The sequence below is a fragment of the Takifugu rubripes genome, chromosome 8 (assembly GCF_901000725.2).
Source record: "Takifugu rubripes chromosome 8, fTakRub1.2, whole genome shotgun sequence".
Lineage (NCBI taxonomy): Eukaryota > Metazoa > Chordata > Actinopteri > Tetraodontiformes > Tetraodontidae > Takifugu > Takifugu rubripes.
The window spans coordinates 9,973,173-9,994,963 of NC_042292.1; the positions used below are offsets into that span (position 1 = coordinate 9,973,173).

A 21,791-nucleotide genomic window follows, 5' to 3' on the forward strand; every position below is an offset into this window, starting at 1 on the left:
TAGACTCCTTTAGAAAACTGAAATTAAATGCATTTTTATTGGTTAAAGTGTCACATTTTGCAAAATATAGTTGAGGAGATAAAAACTCGACTCCTTGTGAAATAAAGTGTTCCGGACAGTTTACTGCATCTCAGGTTTTTACTGCTAATCTGTAATTTTATCACTGTTTTTTAAATTTTCCTGCTGTATTAACGCACATGTTTAATCTTTATGCTGGTTAAGTATTGTGATCAAGAGATTATTTAACCCCCGTGGAATGTGCATGTTTGATCGTCATGATGTGCCTTTGAGACATTTTCAGTGTCACACTACAAATAAACCAAACCAAAAAGACTCTGACAAGTGTTCTAATTGTGTGGAAGTGGCACAACCGCCTACCATCATCTGGCGAGTCCCGCAGCACAGACGAAGCCTCTCGGTCTTCAGTGGAGACGGAGGATAAAACTCCTTCATCTGAAGTGTCTGTTGACTCACTTAATTAACAACTGACTCGCTACCGCCCCACTCCGGCGGTTGTGTTATTGTTGGCAGCGCGTTCCACGCGTTCTTCTTCGGCCCTAAATGAACACGCACAGCGGCTCGCTGCTGCCCCCAGTGGCCTGGAGGTGAATAACGCCGCCGCTCTCGCTCAGTTAAACTGCTGTTTCACCAGGCACCATGAACTCAGGAAAGGAGCGTTTCAAACCGACTTGAAACACCGTTTTAAATGCTGGGATGCATTTAAAACAACTGTAAAATTCTGTCATTTACAAAAAACGCGTGAAAGAAATTGTAGTCTATTTCCTGAACATGGGTAGAAATTCATTTTAAAATAAGTTTCTTTCACTTTAAGGAAACTAGAACAAAATAAATGATGATACAGAATTTTTTTAAAGATGTAAATCTTTGATTTTTTTTCCTAATATCTGAGTTCAAAATGACATTTATAACCCTGATGTATATTAATAATAATAATAGCATATATTACATATTAAAGATAATTGCAGATTCTGCTATAATCACAAGTTTGAGTGGAATTTTGTTAGCATTGTAGTCAGTTTTGAAAAGGATCAGCTTCCAAATCTGCATCCAAATAAGGATCAAGGATTATAAAACCTTGTGGATTTAGTTTAGAATTTACCAACCATAGAGTTCAACCAAGGGATTTAACACCACCTCTAGAAAGCTTAACATTTAAAGGAGAGATTTTTATTTATTTACAGGAATGAAAAATAAAATAAAATTTGACGGTGAATGATCAGTCTGAGCCCTCTGCGTTGTTAACCTGCAGATTTCTTCAGATTTATTCTTCACCATGTTTCCCTCTCACCACAGTCCCTGTCATCCCCCACGAGTCTGGGCTCACAGAAGCCGACAGCACACCTGAGGAACCCCTCAGGTGAGACTGGTCCCCTGCAGAGACCGTTAGTGGGCCAACCAATGACAACAGACGCCACCATCGCCTGAGGAGCAGCGGCAACAACGTCCAGGGTCCTGAAGTCAACAGTTCACTAAAGTCTTTCAGTAGCACCTCCTGTTAGCAACATGCAACTGAGGCAAGGCAACAGAACCAGGAGAGGTGACCATCGGGGGGGCGGAGCTTCAGCAGCCGGGCATGATGCTGATGGTCGATGAAGGTCTGTAAAGCTACACACACACACATTCACTTGTGTTAAACACCTACACAGTCATGTGACTTAATGGATTGATATTTTGTTGGGGCTAGGATCACATGACTCCTGATCTTCAGACACAAACAGGAAATAAGGTGTGTGTGTGTGTTTGTGTGTGTGTAACTGTCCTTGAAGAGAAAACTAAATAAAGAGCCTGAACAATTTCACGGTCTGGACCTAAAGTACTTGTTCACCACGTGAGCAGCTCTTAAATGCAGCTGAGCTGTGATAACAAGCGTTTCCAGGCGACTGATGAAACGTCTGAGTGGATTGAGTCACCCTGCTGCCGGGAACGGCTCCATTCTGGAACACGGGCGAGCCGCTGGCTGAGGTGTGGTAGAAGGAGGCGGCGGGTGTGTGGCCAAGCGGCCTTTTGGTCTTCTCCTTCGTGCTGGTGGATTCGCTGTCTTTGATGATGTCATACTGTCGACAGAAGAGCGCGATGACGGCTGGAGGTTCAGAAGAAAGACAGAGGTGAATAACAGTGAGCGACAGACACACACTCCCACACACACACACACACACGGACACACACACGGACACACACCTGCCCACAGGAGCAGCACCGTGGTGATGATGAGCAGCTCTCCTGTCTGGAGGTGAGGACTCAGACCTTCCATCGCTGGTTCATCTACACAAACATCCATGAATGTGGTCGCCTGGACGCCATCATGTGTACAAGTCATGTTAACAGGTAGCATATTACGGTGCTCCAGGACTCCGGCTGGGTAGTCGGTCTTCTCCAGGGTTCTGAAGTGGACCGCGGCGCTGGGCTGACTGTCCCCGTGAGGACCTATGGACTGGACCTGAAGAGCAGAGGTCAAAGGTTAGATTGATGGTGACGTCACTGAAGCGGAGGCAGAAATCTGACAGCTGGAACCATGTTAACAACACGGGAAGGCTGACTTTGTCTGTGTGTGTGTGTGTGTGTGTGTGTGTGTGTGTGTGTGTGTGTGTGCGTGTGTGTGTGTGTGTGCGTGTGTGTGAGTTCACCTGCACACTGTAGTGTGTGTCTTCATCCAGATCCCAAAGAGCACACCGATGGCTCGACGTGTTCACCTCTCTGATGGAACGTTGCATCAGACCATCCTGCCTCTACACACACACACGCGCGCGCACACACACACGCGCGTACACACACGCACGCACGCACGCACACACAGACACACACACATATCATCAGTATCTTTCATCTTGACACTTGAATTAATTTGTTTTGTTTCACAGATGATCAATATAGATTAATATACGATCATATTAAACAGATCCACGAATCACACGCACGCATGCACGTGCACACACACGCACGCACACACACACACACTCTGGCTGTACCTGTTGGGAGATGGAGTATCCGATGACGGTGTCTCCTTGAGGAACATTCCAAGTCACTAAGGCTGACTTTGATCTCAGCTGGGTCACGGAAACATTAACAGGAGCAGCTGGAACTGCTGATCTCACACACACACACACACACACACACACACGCACACACACCACACCACACACACACACACAGAAAAAGAGAGAGGCAGAGGGAGGTTCATTAGACACGTTTGCAGAGGTAACGGGTTGTTCTGGAAGATTCCACGTTCAGCTGTTCCCAGACCTGAGGAGCATCAAAGTAATTAGATTACTCTGTCAGACGAAGATTTATCTTCCCAGGAGGTGGAATTGATGATGACAGAGAAGCTTTTTAAAAAATTAAACACGATCGTTCCCTCGGTAAAACCGTGGCTTTCAGCTTTATTAGCTGATCAATACTTTCCATCCTGATATGAAGGAACACACACACACACACACACGCACGCACGCACACACACGCACGCACACACACACACTCTCTCTCTCTCTCTCTCTCAAGGTGTGTTCTGACTGTATTGATGAATATTTGGGTTCAAAGAAGCTGCACCAGGAGCAGAAATGAAACTATTTTTACTATATTTAATGTGTGGACTTTGTAAATCTCAAATCGTGTCCTTACATTTGTTTCTGTTCAGGCTTTGATTTCCATGGTTTCACTGATTCTGTCTGCAGTCAATCCTTTCAGTTCCAATTCCGACGGATTGAGTGGGGAAAAGATGAATAAATGAATGATTGAGCAGTTTCTTCTCCAAAGTTAATGTTTAGTGAGATGATTGATGCAGGTGTTGATCCGCCCTGGCTGGACTGATCCCAGATCTGTGACTGGTGCTGCTCAAAATCAACGCAGAGACGGCAGCATTTTCCCCGTGACGATGATGACTGAATGAACCGGAATAATGACATGAATGAATGGGAATAATGACATGAATGAATGGGAATAATGACACGGACTTACTGGCGCCGACCGTCCAGCAGCTGAGCGGCAGCAGCAGCAGCAGCAGTCCGGGCTCCAGCAGAGCAGAGGCGCTCATAGCCGCTGTCTGTGTCCGCCTCCTCCGCTGCTCCCTCCGCACGGTTCGCCTCTGTCTTCACGGCTTCCGCTGCGCTGGTTCTCCGGGCATCGTCACCAATATTCGGTCTTCATCCTCGCCGAGCCCGCTGCCACACTGGCGGCTGGTCCGGTCTGTTTAGCTGTTTAAACCGGGAGGTGGGGGGCAGAGACCTGCCTTATCAATCCATCCATCCATCCATCCATCCATCCAACCATCCATCTATCCATCCATCCGTTCGCCTGTCTCTCTTCTGCACCGCCGCCTTTCTCCCAGCAGAGGTCGCCATAGCACCGCCGCGCTGTTGCTGTCACGTGATCGAGCGCCGACGTGTGCCGATTAGAGAAAGTGAGGCCGCACACTGGTCATTTCTGGTGCCTTTGTCCAATTAGGACTCTCAGATTAACGGCACTAGCATATAAAGACTTTGATCATTAACAAGTAAGTTTGCACCGTCCCACACGTTAATGGAAATGGATGAAATCTCTCGTAAACATCAGTTAATGAAAACCCAAACGTAGACGCACAAATGTCCGGTTGACAGCTGGAGAGCAGAAGGCGCCTCCCTGCGGCGATGCTGGAGATCAGGTTTGATGCAATCGGAGATCAACTCTGTGTGGACATTTTCCTGTAGAACATTTTTTCCGATCCTCCTAATTCAAAGGTGTGTTTGAGTTTCCAGACTTAGTTGGAATGTTAGAGTTGGGTCCTGTCAGGGTCAGGGCTTTAGTTCTGAGGGTGTGTGTGTGTGTGTGTGTGTGTGTGTGTGTGTGTGTGTGTGTGTGTGTGTGTGTGTGTGCGCGCGCGTGTGCGTGTGTGTGCACGCGCAATCGTCAACAGCATCGGACTTTGTAGAAGGATCAATATTCTGGGTTGATGGTTCAGATTATTGATGTGCATCAAAGGCAGCAACACTGCCGGGGATTGTGGGTAATGGCGGGCGGCCTTGACCACTGGAGGGAAGATGCTGAAGTTGGGGACGACTCCTGAGATGAGTCCTGTCTCTCAATTTAAGCAGGCTAAATTATTACAAACCAGATTATCAAAGATAATAAAGCCTGATTTCACTCTGCTGTTGTTAATCTGGTAAAATATCAAAAAACAGATTAACACCGTTTGTAAACTTTACAATCACAATTCTGAGTTGAGAGGAGAACATCAGATTATTAAAGGGATGAAAACAAAGGCAACAGGAGACGAGTGAATCAATCAGATTAAACAATCTGGTTTAGCAGTAAGTGATCAAGGTAGTTTTGGAAGGTCCTGATTTTTAAACACGAACCTGATGTTGATCATTCTTGATCCATCGGAATATTTTTGTGGGCGTCCTGCAGCTCCGCTTGCAGAGTAAACAAATCGGAGGTCACACAAACAGGAGCGTTAGCCGCGGGGCAGCGTGGCCCCATTACTGCCTGCAATCACTGCGTCATGGGGCTCAGGCCATATTTCCATTAAAGACGCCCGCGCACCCAACGCTTTCAGAGCTGTTCCAGGCCGCCCACCGTGGCTTCCGCCCAGCAGCCCAGAACAATCACTGCATTTTAAAAGCCTTTTCACCTCATCTCATGTTTAGAAGTAGGCCTCCGACATGCCTAAACGTCGCTAACATAGCCCCACAGGATTACTGTAGTACTGTTAGAGGATTACTGCAGTGCTGTTAGAGGATTACTGCAGTACTGTTAGAGGATTACTGTAGTACTGTTAGAGGATTACTGCAGTACTGTTAGAGGATTACTACGGTACTGTTAGAGGATTACTGCAGTACTGTTAGAGGATTACTGCAGTACTGTTACAGGATTACTGCAGTACTGTTAGAGGATTACTGCAGTACTGTTAGAGGATTACTGCAGTACTGTTACAGGATTACTGTAGTACTGTTAGAGGATTACTGCAGTACTGTTAGAGGATTACTACGGTACTGTTAGAGGATTACTGCAGTACTGTTAGAGGATTACTACGGTACTGTTAGAGGATTACTACGGTACTGTTAGAGGATTACTGCAGTACTGTTGGAGGATTACTGCAGTACTGTTGGAGGATTACTGCAGTATTGATAAAGGATTACTGCAGTACCGACAGAGGATTACTGCAGTACTGTTAGAGGATTACTGCAGTACTGATAGAGGATTACTGTAGTACTATTAGAAGATTACAGCAGTACTGATAGAGGATTACTGCAGTACTGATAGAGGATTACTGCAGTACTGATAGAGGATTACTGTAGTACTGTTAAAAGATTACTGCAGTACTGATAGAAGATTACTGCAGTACTGTTGGAGGATTACTGCAGTACTGATAGAGGATTACTGCAGTACTGTTACAGGATTACTGCAGTACTGTTACAGGATTACTGCAGTACTGATAGAGGATTACTGCAGTACTGATAGAGGATTACTGCAGTACTGATAGAGGATTACTGCAGTACTATTAGAAGATTACTGCAGTACTGATAGAGGATTACTGCAGTACTGTTAGAGGATTACTGCAGTACTGTTAGAGGATTACTGCAGTACTATTAGAAGATTACTGCAGTACTGATAGAGGATTACTGCAGTACTGTTACAGGATTACTGCAGTACTGATAGAGGATTACTGCAGTACTGTTACAGGATTACTGCAGTACTGATAGAGGATTACTGCAGTACTGATAGAGGATTACTGTAGTACTATTAGAAGATTACTGCAGTACTGATAGAGGATTACTGCAGTACTGTTAGAGGATTACTGCAGTACTGATAGAGGATTACTGCAGTACTGTTACAGGATTACTGCAGTACTGATAGAGGATTACTGTAGTACTGATAGAGGATTACTGCAGTACTGATAGAGGATTACTGTAGTACTATTAGAAGATTACTGCAGTACTGATAAGAGGATTACTGCAGTACTGTAGAGGATTAACTGCGAGTACTATTAGAAGATTTACTGCAGTACTGATAGAGGATTACTGCAGTACTGATAGAGGATTGCTGCAGTAACTGTTACAGGATTACTGCAGTACTGATAGAGGATTACTGTAGTACTATTAGAAGATTACTGCAGTACTGATAGAGGATTACTGCAGTACTGATAGAGGATTGCTGCAGTACTGTTACAGGATTACTGCAGTACTGATAAAGGATTACTGCAGTACTGCGGATAGGATTACTGCAGTACTGATAGAGGATTACTGCAGTACTGTACATTCCAACAGTACTGGCAAGTACTTTAGTACATTACTGTAGTACTATTAGAAGATTACTGTAGTACCATTAGAAGATTACTGCAGTACTGTTAGAAGATTACTGCAGTACTGTTAGAGGATTTCTGTACTACTGTTCCAAGATTACTGCAGTACTATTAGAAGATTACTGCAGTACTATTAGAACCCGATATCCGTAGATTTTTCTTCGATAAACAATTTTAATTGCCGAAAATTGCGACAAAAGTTTCCTCCTGTTATGTGTCTGATGACATCAATTCTGGAGAGGCCATTATTTTGAGTCCCAAAGGGGCTGAAGGTTCAGGATGAGCTGGACCCTCCAGAGTGACCTTCCTGTTCTTTTGGATCGGGTTGGATCAAAACAGCTGATTGATCAACTCTCCTTCACACGCCCGTCTGCCTCATCAGGAAACAACCCAGCTTGATGGAAACACACGCCTGAGCGAGGACACCACCCAGTCATGTGCTGGAGCCTCTTGGGGGCGTGGCCAATGTGTCACCCTTGCTGGCGGCCCACGGCCGAGGGAACGGGTGCTGCGTTCTGTCATCTTGGTGCTGAGCAGCACCAATGCACCCCCTCGCTTCCTCCCTCTGAGCCTGGTCATGTCTTCGAACCCTCGACCGTCATCCAGGAACCATTGACGTTCTAGAAACACCAGGAAGTGGTTCAAAGGCCAGCAGCCGCCTCCCCTAACCTTATACCATCCCTTGACCTGAAGCCATAAACCCAAGTCTAACCCTCAAAACTCCAATAAGTCAAGAACCCACAAGCAGCTGTTTAATGTTGTGTTGACCAGGAAAAAATATCCTGACATTCCCAAAATGTCCTCACTTTGCTGGTAGAATGAGTACGTTATCATTAATATGTAGCATGTAGAAGAACACACATCCACTCGGAGACTATCACACACAGACACACAGACGCCCCCCACCGGCACACACAGACATACCCACCCCCCGGCCCACACAACACGCGCACACACACACGCGCACACACACACACGCACCACAACTTGTCCTTAATTGAATGTGGAGCAGATTTGATGCTCTACTTGTGTTTTTAAATCCTGGGGTTAATTTACACTCGGACGGGCAGCTGAATTCGCTCGTTTTTGACTTCGTTTCGGTGTAAAATGGAAAAGCGGGACAATCCCGTTGATGCCGACAATAGCGAAACAGATGAGAGGCAACTTTATTGTCAGTGTTGCCCCTAATCCACGCTGCCTTCTGCGTCATAATAATGCCAGATTATCAAGTATCCATCATACACGAGGCCTGGATTTGTGCTGGATTGAAAATCAGGCTGGGATGCTGCAAATCTCTGGAATTCCGCACAAAAACGGAGGCAGATTAAACATCCGCGAGGTCGGCCAGATGTGGGCGGCCCACGTGTTTGGTTGCAGGAGGGCGAGTGTGAACGGGAACTTAAAGATGAGAGTTTGGTGGACGGGGACGGTCAAGTGCCCCCTGAGGCGACCACCCAGTCAGGCTGCAGCATCCCCTCTGCCCGGGTGGGGGGGGGCGGGCAGATTATGCCATCATCATATGGCGTATTTCAGCTTTCACTCAGCAGCGCAGGCTAACAACAGCGTAAGGAAACGCTTTGGTTTTGTCGTCTGAGCGCAGAATGGTCACGTGGTCGCCAGTGTGACCCGTATTTGTGGACCAATAGAGGTGGCTCGGATTTTCCTGGGCAGAGCGAAGGGAAGAGGTAAAAAAAAAAAAAAAAGAAAAATCCCTCTGCCTCCTGCGATTTTTAATCTTCAGTGTCGAAGTAGTCGTCATCAGTGATTCTGCGCGGCGAAAAGGTAAAACCCAACATTTGTTTTGATTTCTCAATTAAACGCCGAATGTGGCCAAATACTTCAGATTGTGTCTGAAAGCATTTGTGGAGTTTTAAAAAGCGACAAAGTTGAAACGTGGTCACCGCTGGTTGTGTAACATCGTTGGTTAACGTCCAGCTGCTGGACGATGGGCGCTTTAAACCCGACGACGGCGCGACACACGGACCCATAATCTAATTTGTCTGTTTTTGTGGCCAATCGTGTTCGGCGGTTCCAACAGAAAAAGTTCGTTTTCTGCTCGGTCGATTCGGCGCCCGGCGCTCCGATGACCCCTATTGTTTTGTGTTTGTTGTCTCAGCGGTCTCATCATTGAAATTGCGAATGTGTCGTTATTCCAATTATCGTCATAATGACGTTAGCAGCCCCGCTGCTGTTTGCTAGCAGAAGAAATTAAAACAAAAAAAGATATGAGTGTATTTCAGCTATTTGTGCTACTACAGGACATTTAGCAAGTGCCCCTTCGGGGGGGGAAGCCATGACTTTGTGACAAACAGTGATCTCACGTTACAAACTGTGGCAAATCTAAAATGGCCGAACGCGTTCCTGGGCTGTTAGCGCCGCGATGGCAGCGCAGCACGGCGACAGTGAGCAGTGAAGCGAGCGCGTCGTTTGGCTTCTTTGGGCTGGAAGAAGATCTGGGCCGAGGGATCAGGACACTGCGCTGCTGATGCGGGCTGACAGCTCTGGAGTGGCTGTCATAAACGATGCATACGAAGGCCGATGGGGTACTGCGCACCCCCCCTCCACCCCACCGCAACACGTCCACCCAGACAGCAAAGTGAGCGTCCGCTTGAATGTTCTGAAAGCAAAGTCAATCACATTAAAAACCAACCCCGTTTGTCCCGGTTCTGGACACTGGCTCTGGCCCCCACCCCCTGGTTCCTGGCCCCCACCCCTGGCTCTGGCCCCCGGCCCCCCTGTTCTCCTGGTCCCCCTTTACTTCAGTTTTAATTGGCGGCACAAATGTTGAGCAAAAGGGACCATTTGGCTGGACTGAAGAGAAAATCAATTTCCATTAAAAAAAAAAGAAGGGGTGAATTAAGAAAGTGTCGGTTTCCATGGAAACCAGAAAACCCTGGTTCCGATGAGTTCTAACTTTTCGGATCCTAACGTTGGATCATGACAGATGCCGGCAGCTCTGGCCTAGATTAAGCTGCTGCTGCTGCGGCTCTTCTGTCTTGATTTTGGTCTTCATCCTGATTTATTTCTTCTTCTCTTAAATGAAAAAAGAAAAAAGATTTTGGACATTTTGCCAGAGTTTGTGACTCTGAAGTGTCCACATTCAAGGGCGGACGCTAAATTTAAAACGCTTCGGGCTTCTTCAGCCTCTTCAGCCTCTTCTTCATGTCTTTCTCATGAAACACTTTTCAAACTCGTGTCTGAACTCCATCATTTCCACCTCTCTGACTCTTCTGTCCAGAGACGATGGGAAGGGGGGGGGGGCGCCATTTTGTGCTCTGTGTTCTTCATCAGAGCATAAAGCACGATTAATTCAATAGCTGCCATAGAGGAGGAGGAGGAGGAGGCTAGCTGCTCCTCCTCACTGCGCATGACCCACTTTCCCCTCAGATGTCATGAGAAATGGCCCCGCGTTGCCGTCTGCAGGGTCTCCTCTGACTTCCTGTCTGAAGAACGTGGTAAATGAATGCAGATTGGAGGCTCGGGAGACGATGGTGCGGAGCAGGACGCTGTGAAACGGACTCTGAGCTGGGAGATGAAGCAGCTGTGGCTGTTTGCTGGAAGCCTCTTATGATTCAGAGAGCCTTGACCTAATTCTGCTCCGTTCCAGGACGTTATTTCAGACTGACCTGAATCTACAGCCTCTTTACATCTAACAAACAAGCCGCAGCACCTTCTGCCTTTGACCACTTTTAAAACATATATTTTAAACTCTCGTGCCGATACCCTGGGCACAGCTCTGGTGATCCCATCATCAGCCCCCTGCGCTGCAGCGCGGGCTTTAGTCTTAAAGCCAGATTAAGGCTTTTTATGTATCTGGTCTCCTCTGGGAGATTGCAGAGAACAGCTGGCAGCAGCATCCAGAATCCATGGTCCTCAGCTCTGAAACCAGCATCTGCCCACCCAACATCCCACCACCACAGATTAGAACCCTCCCTGAGAGGTCAACCCAAATCATAACCAGGGTTAGGATCCCCCGGTCCAAGGGTGGGTTCAAAGTAAACTGGATAGGTCCGACCAGAAGAACTTCCTATATCAGGGTTGGTGGCCCCTAAAGCCTCGGGCAAGCGACGGTGTTCCGCAGGGTTGTGTTCAGTCTGCGGGGTAGGGGTCAGTGCAGACAGCACATACAAATCACGTTAACATACATGTAAACGTATACAAAACATGTTAAAATACATGTAAACATATCAAAGTATGTTAACAATGCATGTAAACATATACAGGCAACACATGCAAATGACACAACACTCGGAGAGCGGACACCTCTGCCGAGCAGGTCATTGTGAGTTACACCCCTAGTTACATAACAGGTGGGTTCTATGGTCAATGCCCTTGGCTTTGATCTTGGGGAAGATCAAGGGAGGAAAGTCCCTCCTGGATTTCTGGGACATCACGGTAATTTTGGGTCTGTCTTTCAATTTCTGAAAATTTCAGGAAAATCTGTTCATTCTTTGCAGTTATTTTGCTTAAAGTCAGACAAATAGACACAAAACACATAACCTTCTCGGCAGAGGTAACACCACATACAAACAACATAAACAGACAGCAGGTACAAACAACACATGTGCAAAATAACTGTACAGACACACAGTGTAACATCACTGATAATGCTCTTTTTGCTGAACCACCTTACTACAACAGCAATTTCTGTGTTGACAAACCAACTTTATACCTGCCATTCAAATACAGCGGCAGCTATAACCTGCCACAGCTAACATCCACCACAGCTATAACCTGCCACAGCTAAAACCTGCCACAGCTAAAAGCTGCCACAGTTAACATCCACCACAGCTATAACCTGCCACAGTTAACATCCACCACAACTAAACCTGCCACAGTTAACATCCACCACAACTAAAACCTGCCACAGTTAACATCCACCACAGCTATAACCTGCCACAGCTAACATGCAGTGCTGCTAAATAATATAGTGAAAAAGTGCTAACATTTAGCACACAAAGGAACATGTGCCATAATGTTTTTTTTCTTTAGGCAGAAGCAAATGTTTTACTGGATCACGGTTGTGGTATCAATTATGAGATTTATAATTCACCATAGCAACAGGTCACGTGATTGCTCTCAGCCGCTGTCCATACCGTCTTTATGATAATATTGATAGAAGAGATGATGAAGTTAGAATCCGGCTGCCGACTGCTGCTCCCCCAGAATAAAAAAAAGTATTTCTGTTGACTGGCAACTTGGCTGTCTCATATTTGATCATTTTCAGGTGCCGACCGAATCTGAGTCACTAATTGTTTCTGATTGTGTCCGATTGTTTCCAACAGCCAGTAAACCGAACATTCACTAGAGTGCTGCACTGCCCCCAGCTGGCTGTATTTGGAACTACCACCTGGCAGATGCCACCCCCCACCCCCCACCCCCCAGGGAGAAATGCAAAGAGAAAGGACGCACGTAGAATCACATCTGAACTCAGAAAATTACTTCCAGGATTTTAAAAAAAAGGAGACTAATGTGAAGGAACTCAGTCAATGAGAATCTCATTTTTGGTGGCTCTCGGTCATCCATAAATATTAAAAGGTCATTTTCTTTTGCAGCCTCTTTCATTGTGTTTATTGAATTTATTTTGTGTATGTGAATCTTCTTTGATACTATTTTCAACCCATGGAACTGGTACAGACTGGTTTTCCAGATGGGCTGGAGGTGTTTTGTTGGCTGAAATAGGTCAGGGTTCATAATGACAGGGTCTCGCGGCGACACTCAGTGGGTGGAGCTTATAGTGCTATGCTAGAGCCAGCCTGCAGGGGGAGGCCTGGCGCCTGCCTTTTCTAACGCACTGCCATCTGTGTGGCAGGTCACCCGTCAGCTGACTCCAGCGCCACTCTCTCGCACTGACCACACCCCCCATCCTCATAACCAGGCCAGAGATGAGCCCATCAAGGTCCAGTCAGAAGGTGACTCAACGTGACGCTCACCATCAGACTCCTGATGCACGGGAAGGTACGACCGGCCGAGCGCCAGGTTCAGTCTTTGCTGTCCTGAAACTTGGGTTTAACTGTGTTTTCCTGTCTCTGCAGGAAGTTGGCAGCATCATCGGAAGGTAAAAACATCCCCGACGCCGCTGCTTCAGCGTGGCTAGTTTCACGTTCTCACTCGTGTTCTTGTCTGGCTTCCAAAAGGAGAAACTGTGAAGAAAATGCGGGAAGATGTATGTGGGAGCATTAGCATGTTGTTGTCAGCACGTCGCCCTTTTTCTGACGGTCGTCTTCTTCTCTTGTTTTAAACGGCTGACAGAGTGGCGCCCGCATCAATATCTCAGAGGGGAACTGTCCCGAACGCATCGTCACCATCACTGGGCCGACCGACGCCATCTTCAAAGCCTTCGCCATGATCGCCTACAAGTTCGAGGAGGTGGACTCGCACGGCAGACACAGGCGCTCCTCGTGTCATGTGTTCACCGCAGTTTGGAATGACTTCCTGGTGTAATTGAACTCTTTTGTGTCCTCAGGATATAATCAATTCCATGAGCAACAGTCCAGCCACCAGTAAGCCTCCAGTGACCCTGAGGTTGGTGTCCCGGCCAGCCAGTGTGGATCCCTCATCGGAAAAGGAGGTTCCAAAATCAAGGAAATGAGAGAGGTACCGGAGCGAATATGGGCGCCGCCTTCACTGAAAACAAACTAATCAAGTTATCAAAATGGAACGCAGGTGACCTGTTTTGCTTCTCCTGCGTTCAGTCCACAGGTGCTCAGGTCCAGGTGCAGGAGACATGCTGCCAAACTCCACAGAGAGGGCCGTGACCATCTCTGGACCCCCGAGGCCATCATCCAGTGTGTCAAACAGATCTGTGTGGTGATGCTGGAGGTACAAGCTAACCTGGATACTTCAATCACAGCACCACATCCACCAATGTTCTCCATGCTAACTGATGCTAACTAACTGTAGCAGGCTCAGGCGCCCACAGGCCAGGCTGAGGTCCAGCCGAGAATAACTCAGTCCCAGATGGGGGTTCTGCTTATTTACAGAACATGTCTGGAACCTGCGCTAGTTCTGATAGCCAGTCAGCTATGCTAGAAGAGGAACTTGCCTGGTTCTGTATTCTGGTGTGCTGGAACTGGACTGGTGTTGTTGGATGTGGATGAGGCTGCGCTTGTCACTGTCATTCCTGTTTGGATATTAATGATAACCGATGATCTTATTGATAACTGATTATCCGCACAGCCAGACGATCCTTCGCGATGGCACCGGCCACGGATGCTAGCAGCCGTGTGACTCGACTGTAAGTGTTGGTGCGGAGCTCCGTTACCGCTGTGTGTAGCTCATCATTAATCCAGTTGAAAGCGTTGCAGGTACATCAGGTGACGTCTCAGGTGTTTCCTGTCAGCATGAACACGTTGAAGAGCACTAGTCACGAGTCGTCCTCCCTCAGGCACCGCCCCCCTTCCTGGTCTCACTTGATGCAACTGTTTTCTCTTAACACTCTCTCCACACCCCCTCCTCCCCACTCTCTCCCCCCTCTGCCCTCCTCAGTCCCCACCGAAAGGTGCCACCATCCCGTACCGCCCCAAGCCTGCCTCCACCCCTGTCATTTTTTCAGGTGGCCAGGTAAGAGCAGACCCCCTGGGGGCGACCACAGCCAACCTCAGCCTCTTACTGCAGCACCAGCCACTGCCTGTTAGTGTCACACCAGGTTTTACTCACTTGTCCCCCCTCCCACTCCGAACACCACCTACCCTGACTAGCATGATCCATCACAGTCGGCTAGCGTGTCCAGTCCGACCAGACCACGCATCACTTGGACCAGAACTTACGTTTGATGTGTTCCAGGGGTTTTGGGCAGAGCAAAGGCCTGCTGACATCAGGAGCTGGGGGCGGGGTTAAACACTCCACCTGACTGAAATCTACAAATTAATTTCCGTCAGGGAAGCCGATGATCCACCTTTTTTATTAATATAGGTCTTGCCGGGCAGGATAGTACTTGATTTAACGCAACAGTGATGACGTTGCCACTTTTGTTCGTTTAGCAAGACGTCCTGTGAACAATCGTGATGTTAGCAAAGTGAGCAGCGCTCCTTTAAAACCCGAGTATTATTGTTGTTTTGATTTATTTATTCTTGTGTTAATGCTCAACTTCACTCTTTTATCCTTTAAGCTCTGGCGACAGCTTGTCTCTGCGCTTGGAGTCACAAATTTCCCTTCGAGGGCAATAAAGTATCTCGTAAAATATATGTCTAGCATATAGCGGTTTTTGTACATAGCGACGGACAGCGTTTCGCTTTCTTGGCGGATGGAACAAACTTTAGCTGGGTTCTGCCCTCGGCGGCTCCGTGAACTGTCTGTATCTTATGGGTCACATGTCAGGGATGCTCCTCCCACCCCCTTGCCCCTCCCCTCTGTCTGTCTGCCCCCTTGTGTGAAGTTCAAACTGGATCTGAGTGATGAAAAGTTGTGTTACACTCGTATTAACTATTGTTTCCTTAGCGATGACCTCATGCCGGTAACACTGGGCTCTTGTCCCCCTCGCAGGCTTACACCCTTCAGGGACCAGTATGCCATCCCTCATCACGATGTGAGTGACCTTTCCTGGTCCCCCCCCCCTACACCAACACACACACCACACACACACCAACCAACACACACTCTCTCTCTCTCTCTCTCTCTCTCTCTCTGCTCATATTAATATTCTTTGTTAATATGAAAATGCGTCTTTTTGGATTTACGCTCTTCCCGCCTCACAGGACTGCATTTGAACATGTGACCGTGCAGGGACGGACAGAAAAAACCGGCTCGTACCAGCCACTGATCACTCGACATTATTAGCGACGATTACGTTATTATCTGATCATTCGTGCTCAAATTCAGCACGATTTTAATCGAGCCCTCCGAGTGATTCCTGACTTACTGGGACGTGGAACTCATGAGCGAATTATTTTCCGATTATTGATTATCCGCGAGCCGGTCACAACGTGGTCCACATGACTCAGGCCAGGTCCTGCATGAGCGTCTGTGTCATTCACCTGTCCTCAGATCAGATCTGGAGTGGTGGTGTGGGGGTGCGAATGAGTTGTGGGTGTGAGTGGGCCGGCGTGGGTATGCCAGTGAGTGTGTATCTTCGTGCGCGTGTGTGTGTCCGAAGAGCTCTCGTGTGTGTGTGTTTTAACGATGACATCATAGCTCTGCTGTCCTCCTCCTCCCCCCCTCAGCAGTTGAGCAAGCTCCACCAGTTGGCTATGCAGCAAACCCCCCTTTACCCCCCTCGGACAGACCACCCCTGCCTTCCCTGGTACGTACCCACCTACACGACGCCCCCCGTTTCACCACAGCTCCTTCTCTGTTTTTACCTGTAGACACAAACGCGTTCTCTTCCTCCTCTTCTCTGTCAGTGACATGGCCTGCTGGTGGTCTGCTCTGGTTAATGTTGAGGTTTCTCTCTTCTTCTTCAGTTTTTATTCTACTTTCATCCAACCGTCCAATCAGAGTAGAATTCCACATTTGGCGCTGAGCCAGGCTCTGTCACGTGGCGGCCATCTTGGCGTAAAGGATGTCGTTACTTTCAATGACAAAAAGATAATAAAATGTGGACAGCTTGTCACACTTCAGCACATCTTCTACTGAACAGCGAATGTTAGCATTTTGGGTGCCTTGCTCACTACCATTACCACTTGAAGAAGTGCTGTAGAAATCCTGCTTTAAAAAAACCTTTAACAGAAAGGGACCGTTGGTCTGATTTTTGAACAGGTTTTAACAATACGGCTCCTGATCTGGATCTGGATCCACCAGGGTTTCAGGATCATACTAACTGGAACATTGTAACTAGTCCAACACATGTCAGCTAACAGGATGAAGGCTCTTTATCAGAACACTTTGTTCCTTGTCTCTTTTCCATTGGCTGTGTCTGAAATCAGGGGACTGGGCTGAGAAATGGAGGGGATCAAACCCTGGTGTGGGCAAGATGTGGGATGTGTTCTTTTAGCTGGGGGGGAGGGTGCCAAGGAAACCTTTAGAAACAACACCGTGGTACCCTTCAGCAAGGTACCAAACCCTGAAATGCTCACATACGGCCCTGCGATGAGCTGTCGACCCAGCCCTCGTGCATATGTAGCTGGGATCTGGATCCAGCGTCCTCCCCTGGAACCCCGAAAGGGATAAGAAAAAAATAAATAAATAAAAAAATTCCCCCACCTCACTACTCACTACATAGCAAGCTAACTCAACTATGGCACTTTACACTGTGTCATAGCAATACATATTAAATCCGTACAAGGGCAACATCAACGCCGGGCAAGTAATCTTAATTTAATGATCAATTATCAAGGAATTTTTAGTGGCTAGCTAATAGCTTATCTCTATATCTAACTTCTCACGTGCGACTGGGGAGAAGTTTCCAACTACTTCTTGAATGCATTATGGGATACACTGAGTGCACTAAGTAGGTGTAATCGCTTCAACATTCCGGACACCCTTCCAAAATATTGCTAGTGGCACTATATAGGGGAATAGCGGGTAATTACAGACACAGACATTGGGTTAGAAAATTGTGCTAAACACATTTTCAGGACATTTAGATTGTTTAATATTGTCAACCACTGGGTGGTAGCACTAACCATGACCCTTCACCACAGGGGTGAGCTTAAATTATGTTTCCTAAAACGCAATGGTAATGTTAGCGGTGTGGCAGAATGTTAGCCGCTGTCTCACAACAACAGAAAACATGGCCCTGCGTTCTCACCATTACGTTTTTGGTGAACCAATGAAGGAGGCAGATTGATGACATACCAGGAAGATGGCCGCTGTGTGAAGGCGGCTCTCCTACACGTACAAACTGTGTTCAAAAGAGACGGTGCAAAGATAAGCTCTGATAAATGCTTCTATGTGCCCAACTGGAGTTTTCTGTGATTTCTCCTGGTGTGTGTCTACTTCCTATCTTCAGCAGCAGGTCTGGATGCCAGTAACCAGGCCAGTACTCATGAAACTCCACCATTCCCAATGATGTGAGTGCTTTAATCCAACACATGACTTTGATCCATCGGAATGCAAGATTAGCTATCTCTGAGTTCTGGTTCCTAACTACAGAAATCCAGACAGAACTGACATTCTAACCATCCTTCCTCTTCTCCTCGTCTTCTTCCCAGCTAATAGGCTGCATAATCGGACGCCAGGGAACCAAAATCAACGAGATCCGTCAGATGTCTGGGGCGCAGATCAAAATTGCTAATGCCATGGAAGGGTCATCGGAGCGTCAGATCACCATCACCGGGACCCCTGCAAACATCAGCCTGGCTCAGTACCTCATCAATGCAAGGTGAGGTCACGTGTAGTGTTTGCCAAGAGGAAAGCGTGAAAAAACACCAGGCTACTTGCCATGATTGTCATTTGGGGCCTGAATGTCGACCTTATTTTGACCATCAAAATATCTCCATCACCCAGCAGGAGCAGCCGCAGTTTCCTACTTTTGAATGCTGCATATAACTGATTTTAGCTTTTGGCTACATGTGTTGCTAACAGTGTTTAAGGTGTGCACATACTTGGCACACAGATTTTTGAATGAAGTTGTTTTATGTGTCCTGCAGGTTCCGAGACGTGGCAAGCCATGTGGAACGATCCATCTTCCATGACCACAATCCTAAGATCTGTGACTGGCTCCTCTGTTTGACCCTTTCTATACGACCAGTGACTGCAGACACCCACGAAGCTCTCTCCGACTCTGACGCTGCTCTCTGAAACAAAGCGTGACCACCTTTCCCTTCCTCGCCCTGGTTAACCCGTTTGTAGGTCCGGCGGTCAATTTTATTTCAGAGAGCCGTTTTGAATAAAAGAGAAATTCTGTTGAAGTTTTTTTTTTAGAGAAAGCATGTTGAATGTTTATTAGAACTTGTGTTCATATTTCTTACTCTCGCCTGTCAGTGCCAGCGTCATCGAACATCCGATTTAAAAAGAATATTAGTGGATTGTTTTCTAGAGCATAGTCTTGTATTCAGCTGTCTCTGGTGATGCTATTGGCAGAGTGTGGTGGGATGTAGCCAGAATTAGCCATTTTGATAACGTGAAAAGCTCTTTTTTTCGGAAGTGTCTGCTTTTGACCTAATTTGCATCTTTGTCTACGTAAAAATCTGATCTCCGACCACCTGTTGAGTCTTTGCTGCATCACATGACCCTTTTTTAGCCAATGGTATCACTCCTGGAGCCTCCGCGTCCATGTTAGCTTCCAACGCTGATATTGCATGTGTTTGTGTTGTGTTGTTGCATTATCTTTGGTGTTCCTTCCCTGATAACATTAGCATAACCCCCGGTGCTTTTTTCCCAAAACATCTTTGCTTTTTTTGGTCCTCTGGCCTTCCCAGATAAAAAGCTAAAGAAAACAAACAAACTTTGATCAGTTATTAGTAAATAGATGCTGGAATGATAATTGGTGGAACTTTAGTGGCTAAAAATGCAAACTATTATTTTAAATGATTGGTTTTTCTAGCTTATTATTATGCTGTATTTGTTTTGTACGAAGGCTATTGTGATTTGGCAAATCAGTCACGCTGGTGGACCTGGACCGTCTCTGCTGTTCTGGGAGGTCTCATTGGACTTTAATGCCAAACATCACGTCCAAACCTTTTGCCTTCCTTGTTTTGTCCCAAAGCGGATTAGCTCCTGCACTGCGTAGCCGAGCAAATCTAGGCTGGTTCCAAAATGGTGGGGAGGTAAAAATCTGGAGAAAATGTTTGGACGAAGCCAGAAAGGTTTTGTGAAGCCGAGGAGGAATGTTCCTGTTCAGAGAGAATGTTCAGGGGTTGGTTAGGGAAACTGGGCAGACGTGAGCCTCTCAGTCTCTTTTTTAAGATGTTCATCTTGTCGTGTTTTCAGTTTGCTCTTTTGATTTTACACAGTAGGCTTGAATGTCTTTTTGTTTTGCAAATTTGTTTTTGCATTTTTAAAAAGAAGGAAATTCATATTTGGTTTGGAATGACGCCAGCTCGTACTTCCTGAACACGGGCGGTTGGATTGTTCAGTCTTGAAAGGGAGAGTGGGACGATACTGCTGTTATTTTGGTTTCAACCTTCAGCTGAGCTCATGTTATTTTGGACACAACAGTTAGTTGAATGTTACTGGTCCATCGCAATCCTTCATTTTCCGTTCCATTCCACAGTCCACCGAGGGACAAACTGGACTTTCTGGAAGATGTACGATGCACCCAGTTTTTCTGGCAGTAGCTGGACTCAGCTGAGAAAGGACCCCTCTGACTTTCTTCAATCAAAATACTGCTATTGCTAAGTATATTTCTGTATAGTGCTTTCTTGTAGCTATGCTAGCATCGTATTTTGCATGTTTTAAATGAGGGTTTAAAAAAATCACAATGAGTGAATTCACAAAATCTCTAAATCTGGAAGCACCAAAACATGGAATCAGTATTCGAAATGTCTACACCGGCAACAGTATTTTGGACGTGTACTTATAGTGTTAGCGTTGAAACCATACTTTGTGTTACTATTGGTTTTCAGCTGTCGTAGCTTGTATTTTAAAAGAAGAATGTTTAATCAGGACAAAAAAATATTAGCATTATTTTGCTTATTAATAGCAGTTTAGTTGATAGCTAAGAGGATTTTTTTTTTTTTTAGCAAGAACTCCTCAGGCGTTCTGATTCATTTGTGCATGTCTATACGTCAAATGAGTAATAAAACAGAAGAATTCCAACAGGGAATAATACAGGATGCTAATGTGAATTAGCTCGGTTTGATAAAGACTTTGTTGTGTTGTATGGATCTGACTGCCAGTAAGTGTGTTTTTCAGTACATGTTTGGAAACGTTGGTGTAACTAATGCAATAAGAGGGTGCAACGTGCAATTACTGACTCAATTATTCTCTGGTTAGCATAGATGGCAGCGCTGTTGTCGATTGTGGGAAAGCCGAACTTTTATTTATGTCGGAGCAAATCAAAGGACTGAGCTTTGCTGCATGTTTGAAGTTTCATTCTGATTCATTAATTTTGCTCTGTGAAGATGATGTTAGCTGTGAGTTCTTTCTTAGCTTTAATTTTCAGAGTGTTGGTAAATAAAAGAAACAATAAAGTTTCGCTCTTTCTTCGTGATTTTTTTCCCTTTCTGTTGTTCAAAAATTATTAGATACCATATTATTTGACATTAGTCATTTCTGTCCTGACAAAACAAAGAAGACACCCTTAAAAAAAGCCAATACAAATCAGAATCAGGAGAATTTTTGACATAATCTGTGATCTTTCACTATAAACTAAGACAGTATAAGCAAACAGAAAACAGATTTATGACCGAAATATTCAATACTGAAAGAAAATAAAAAAGTCTCTTCCTCTGAGGCCACATGAAAGCAAACAACACAGAGCAGGAACGAGGTCATGTTAAAAAGGTGATGAGGAGAAATCGAAATGTCGAAATGAATGTCAGACGTTGACAGATGACCCAAACCTTATCACCGTCACCAGCCATCGAACCAATGAATTTCACGTTGGCGCGCGTCGCGCGAGCTTTTCGATCAAGCTGAACGAGACACAGACGGTAGCAATTAGCTAACATCAAAC

General features: G+C 46.2%; 2 protein-coding genes and 1 pseudogene across 4 annotated transcripts in view; 1 reads left to right on the forward strand and 2 right to left on the reverse strand.

Annotated features, from left to right (window-relative positions):
- inpp4ab (inositol polyphosphate-4-phosphatase type I Ab) overlaps positions 1–21,791 on the reverse strand; it is an 81,498-nt gene that overhangs the window by 37,526 nt on the left and 22,181 nt on the right. The window lies entirely within an intron of this gene.
- Positions 1,167–12,547, reverse strand: LOC115250687 (fibronectin type III domain-containing protein 4-like). 3 transcript variants are annotated; one of them, XM_029840365.1, is made up of 7 exons: positions 3,973–4,543; positions 2,988–3,103; positions 2,646–2,747; positions 2,359–2,458; positions 2,200–2,283; positions 1,932–2,101; positions 1,167–1,626 (listed from the first exon to the last, which is right to left on the reverse strand). In XM_029840365.1, the coding sequence occupies exons 1-7, from the start codon at positions 4,046–4,048 to the stop codon at positions 1,582–1,584; spliced, it is 693 nt and encodes a 230-aa protein (XP_029696225.1). In that variant the 5' UTR covers positions 4,049–4,543; the 3' UTR covers positions 1,167–1,581. The 3 variants fall into 3 exon arrangements, with proteins under 3 accessions (XP_029696225.1, XP_029696223.1, XP_029696224.1); XM_029840363.1 differs by lacking the exon at positions 1,167–1,626 and adding an exon at positions 12,391–12,547 and having other exon boundaries at positions 1,633–2,101; positions 3,973–4,208; XM_029840364.1 differs by lacking the exon at positions 1,167–1,626 and having other exon boundaries at positions 1,633–2,101; positions 2,988–3,100; positions 3,973–4,550.
- On the forward strand, positions 13,211–18,973 carry LOC115250677 (poly(rC)-binding protein 3-like; annotated as a pseudogene).

Excerpts from the sequence above, each read along its gene's own strand:
- LOC115250687 (XM_029840363.1), bottom strand. The coding sequence starts at position 4,048 with ATGAGCGCCTCTGCTCTGCTGGAGCCCGGACTGCTGCTGCTGCTGCTG. Across the intron at positions 2,748-2,987 it reads GATACTCCATCTCCCAACAG|AGGCAGGATGGTCTGATGCA; the intron begins GTACAGCCAGAG and ends GTGTGTGTGTAG. Across the intron at positions 2,102-2,199 it reads GGTGCTGCTCCTGTGGGCAG|CCGTCATCGCGCTCTTCTGT; the intron begins GTGTGTGTCCGT and ends CTGAACCTCCAG.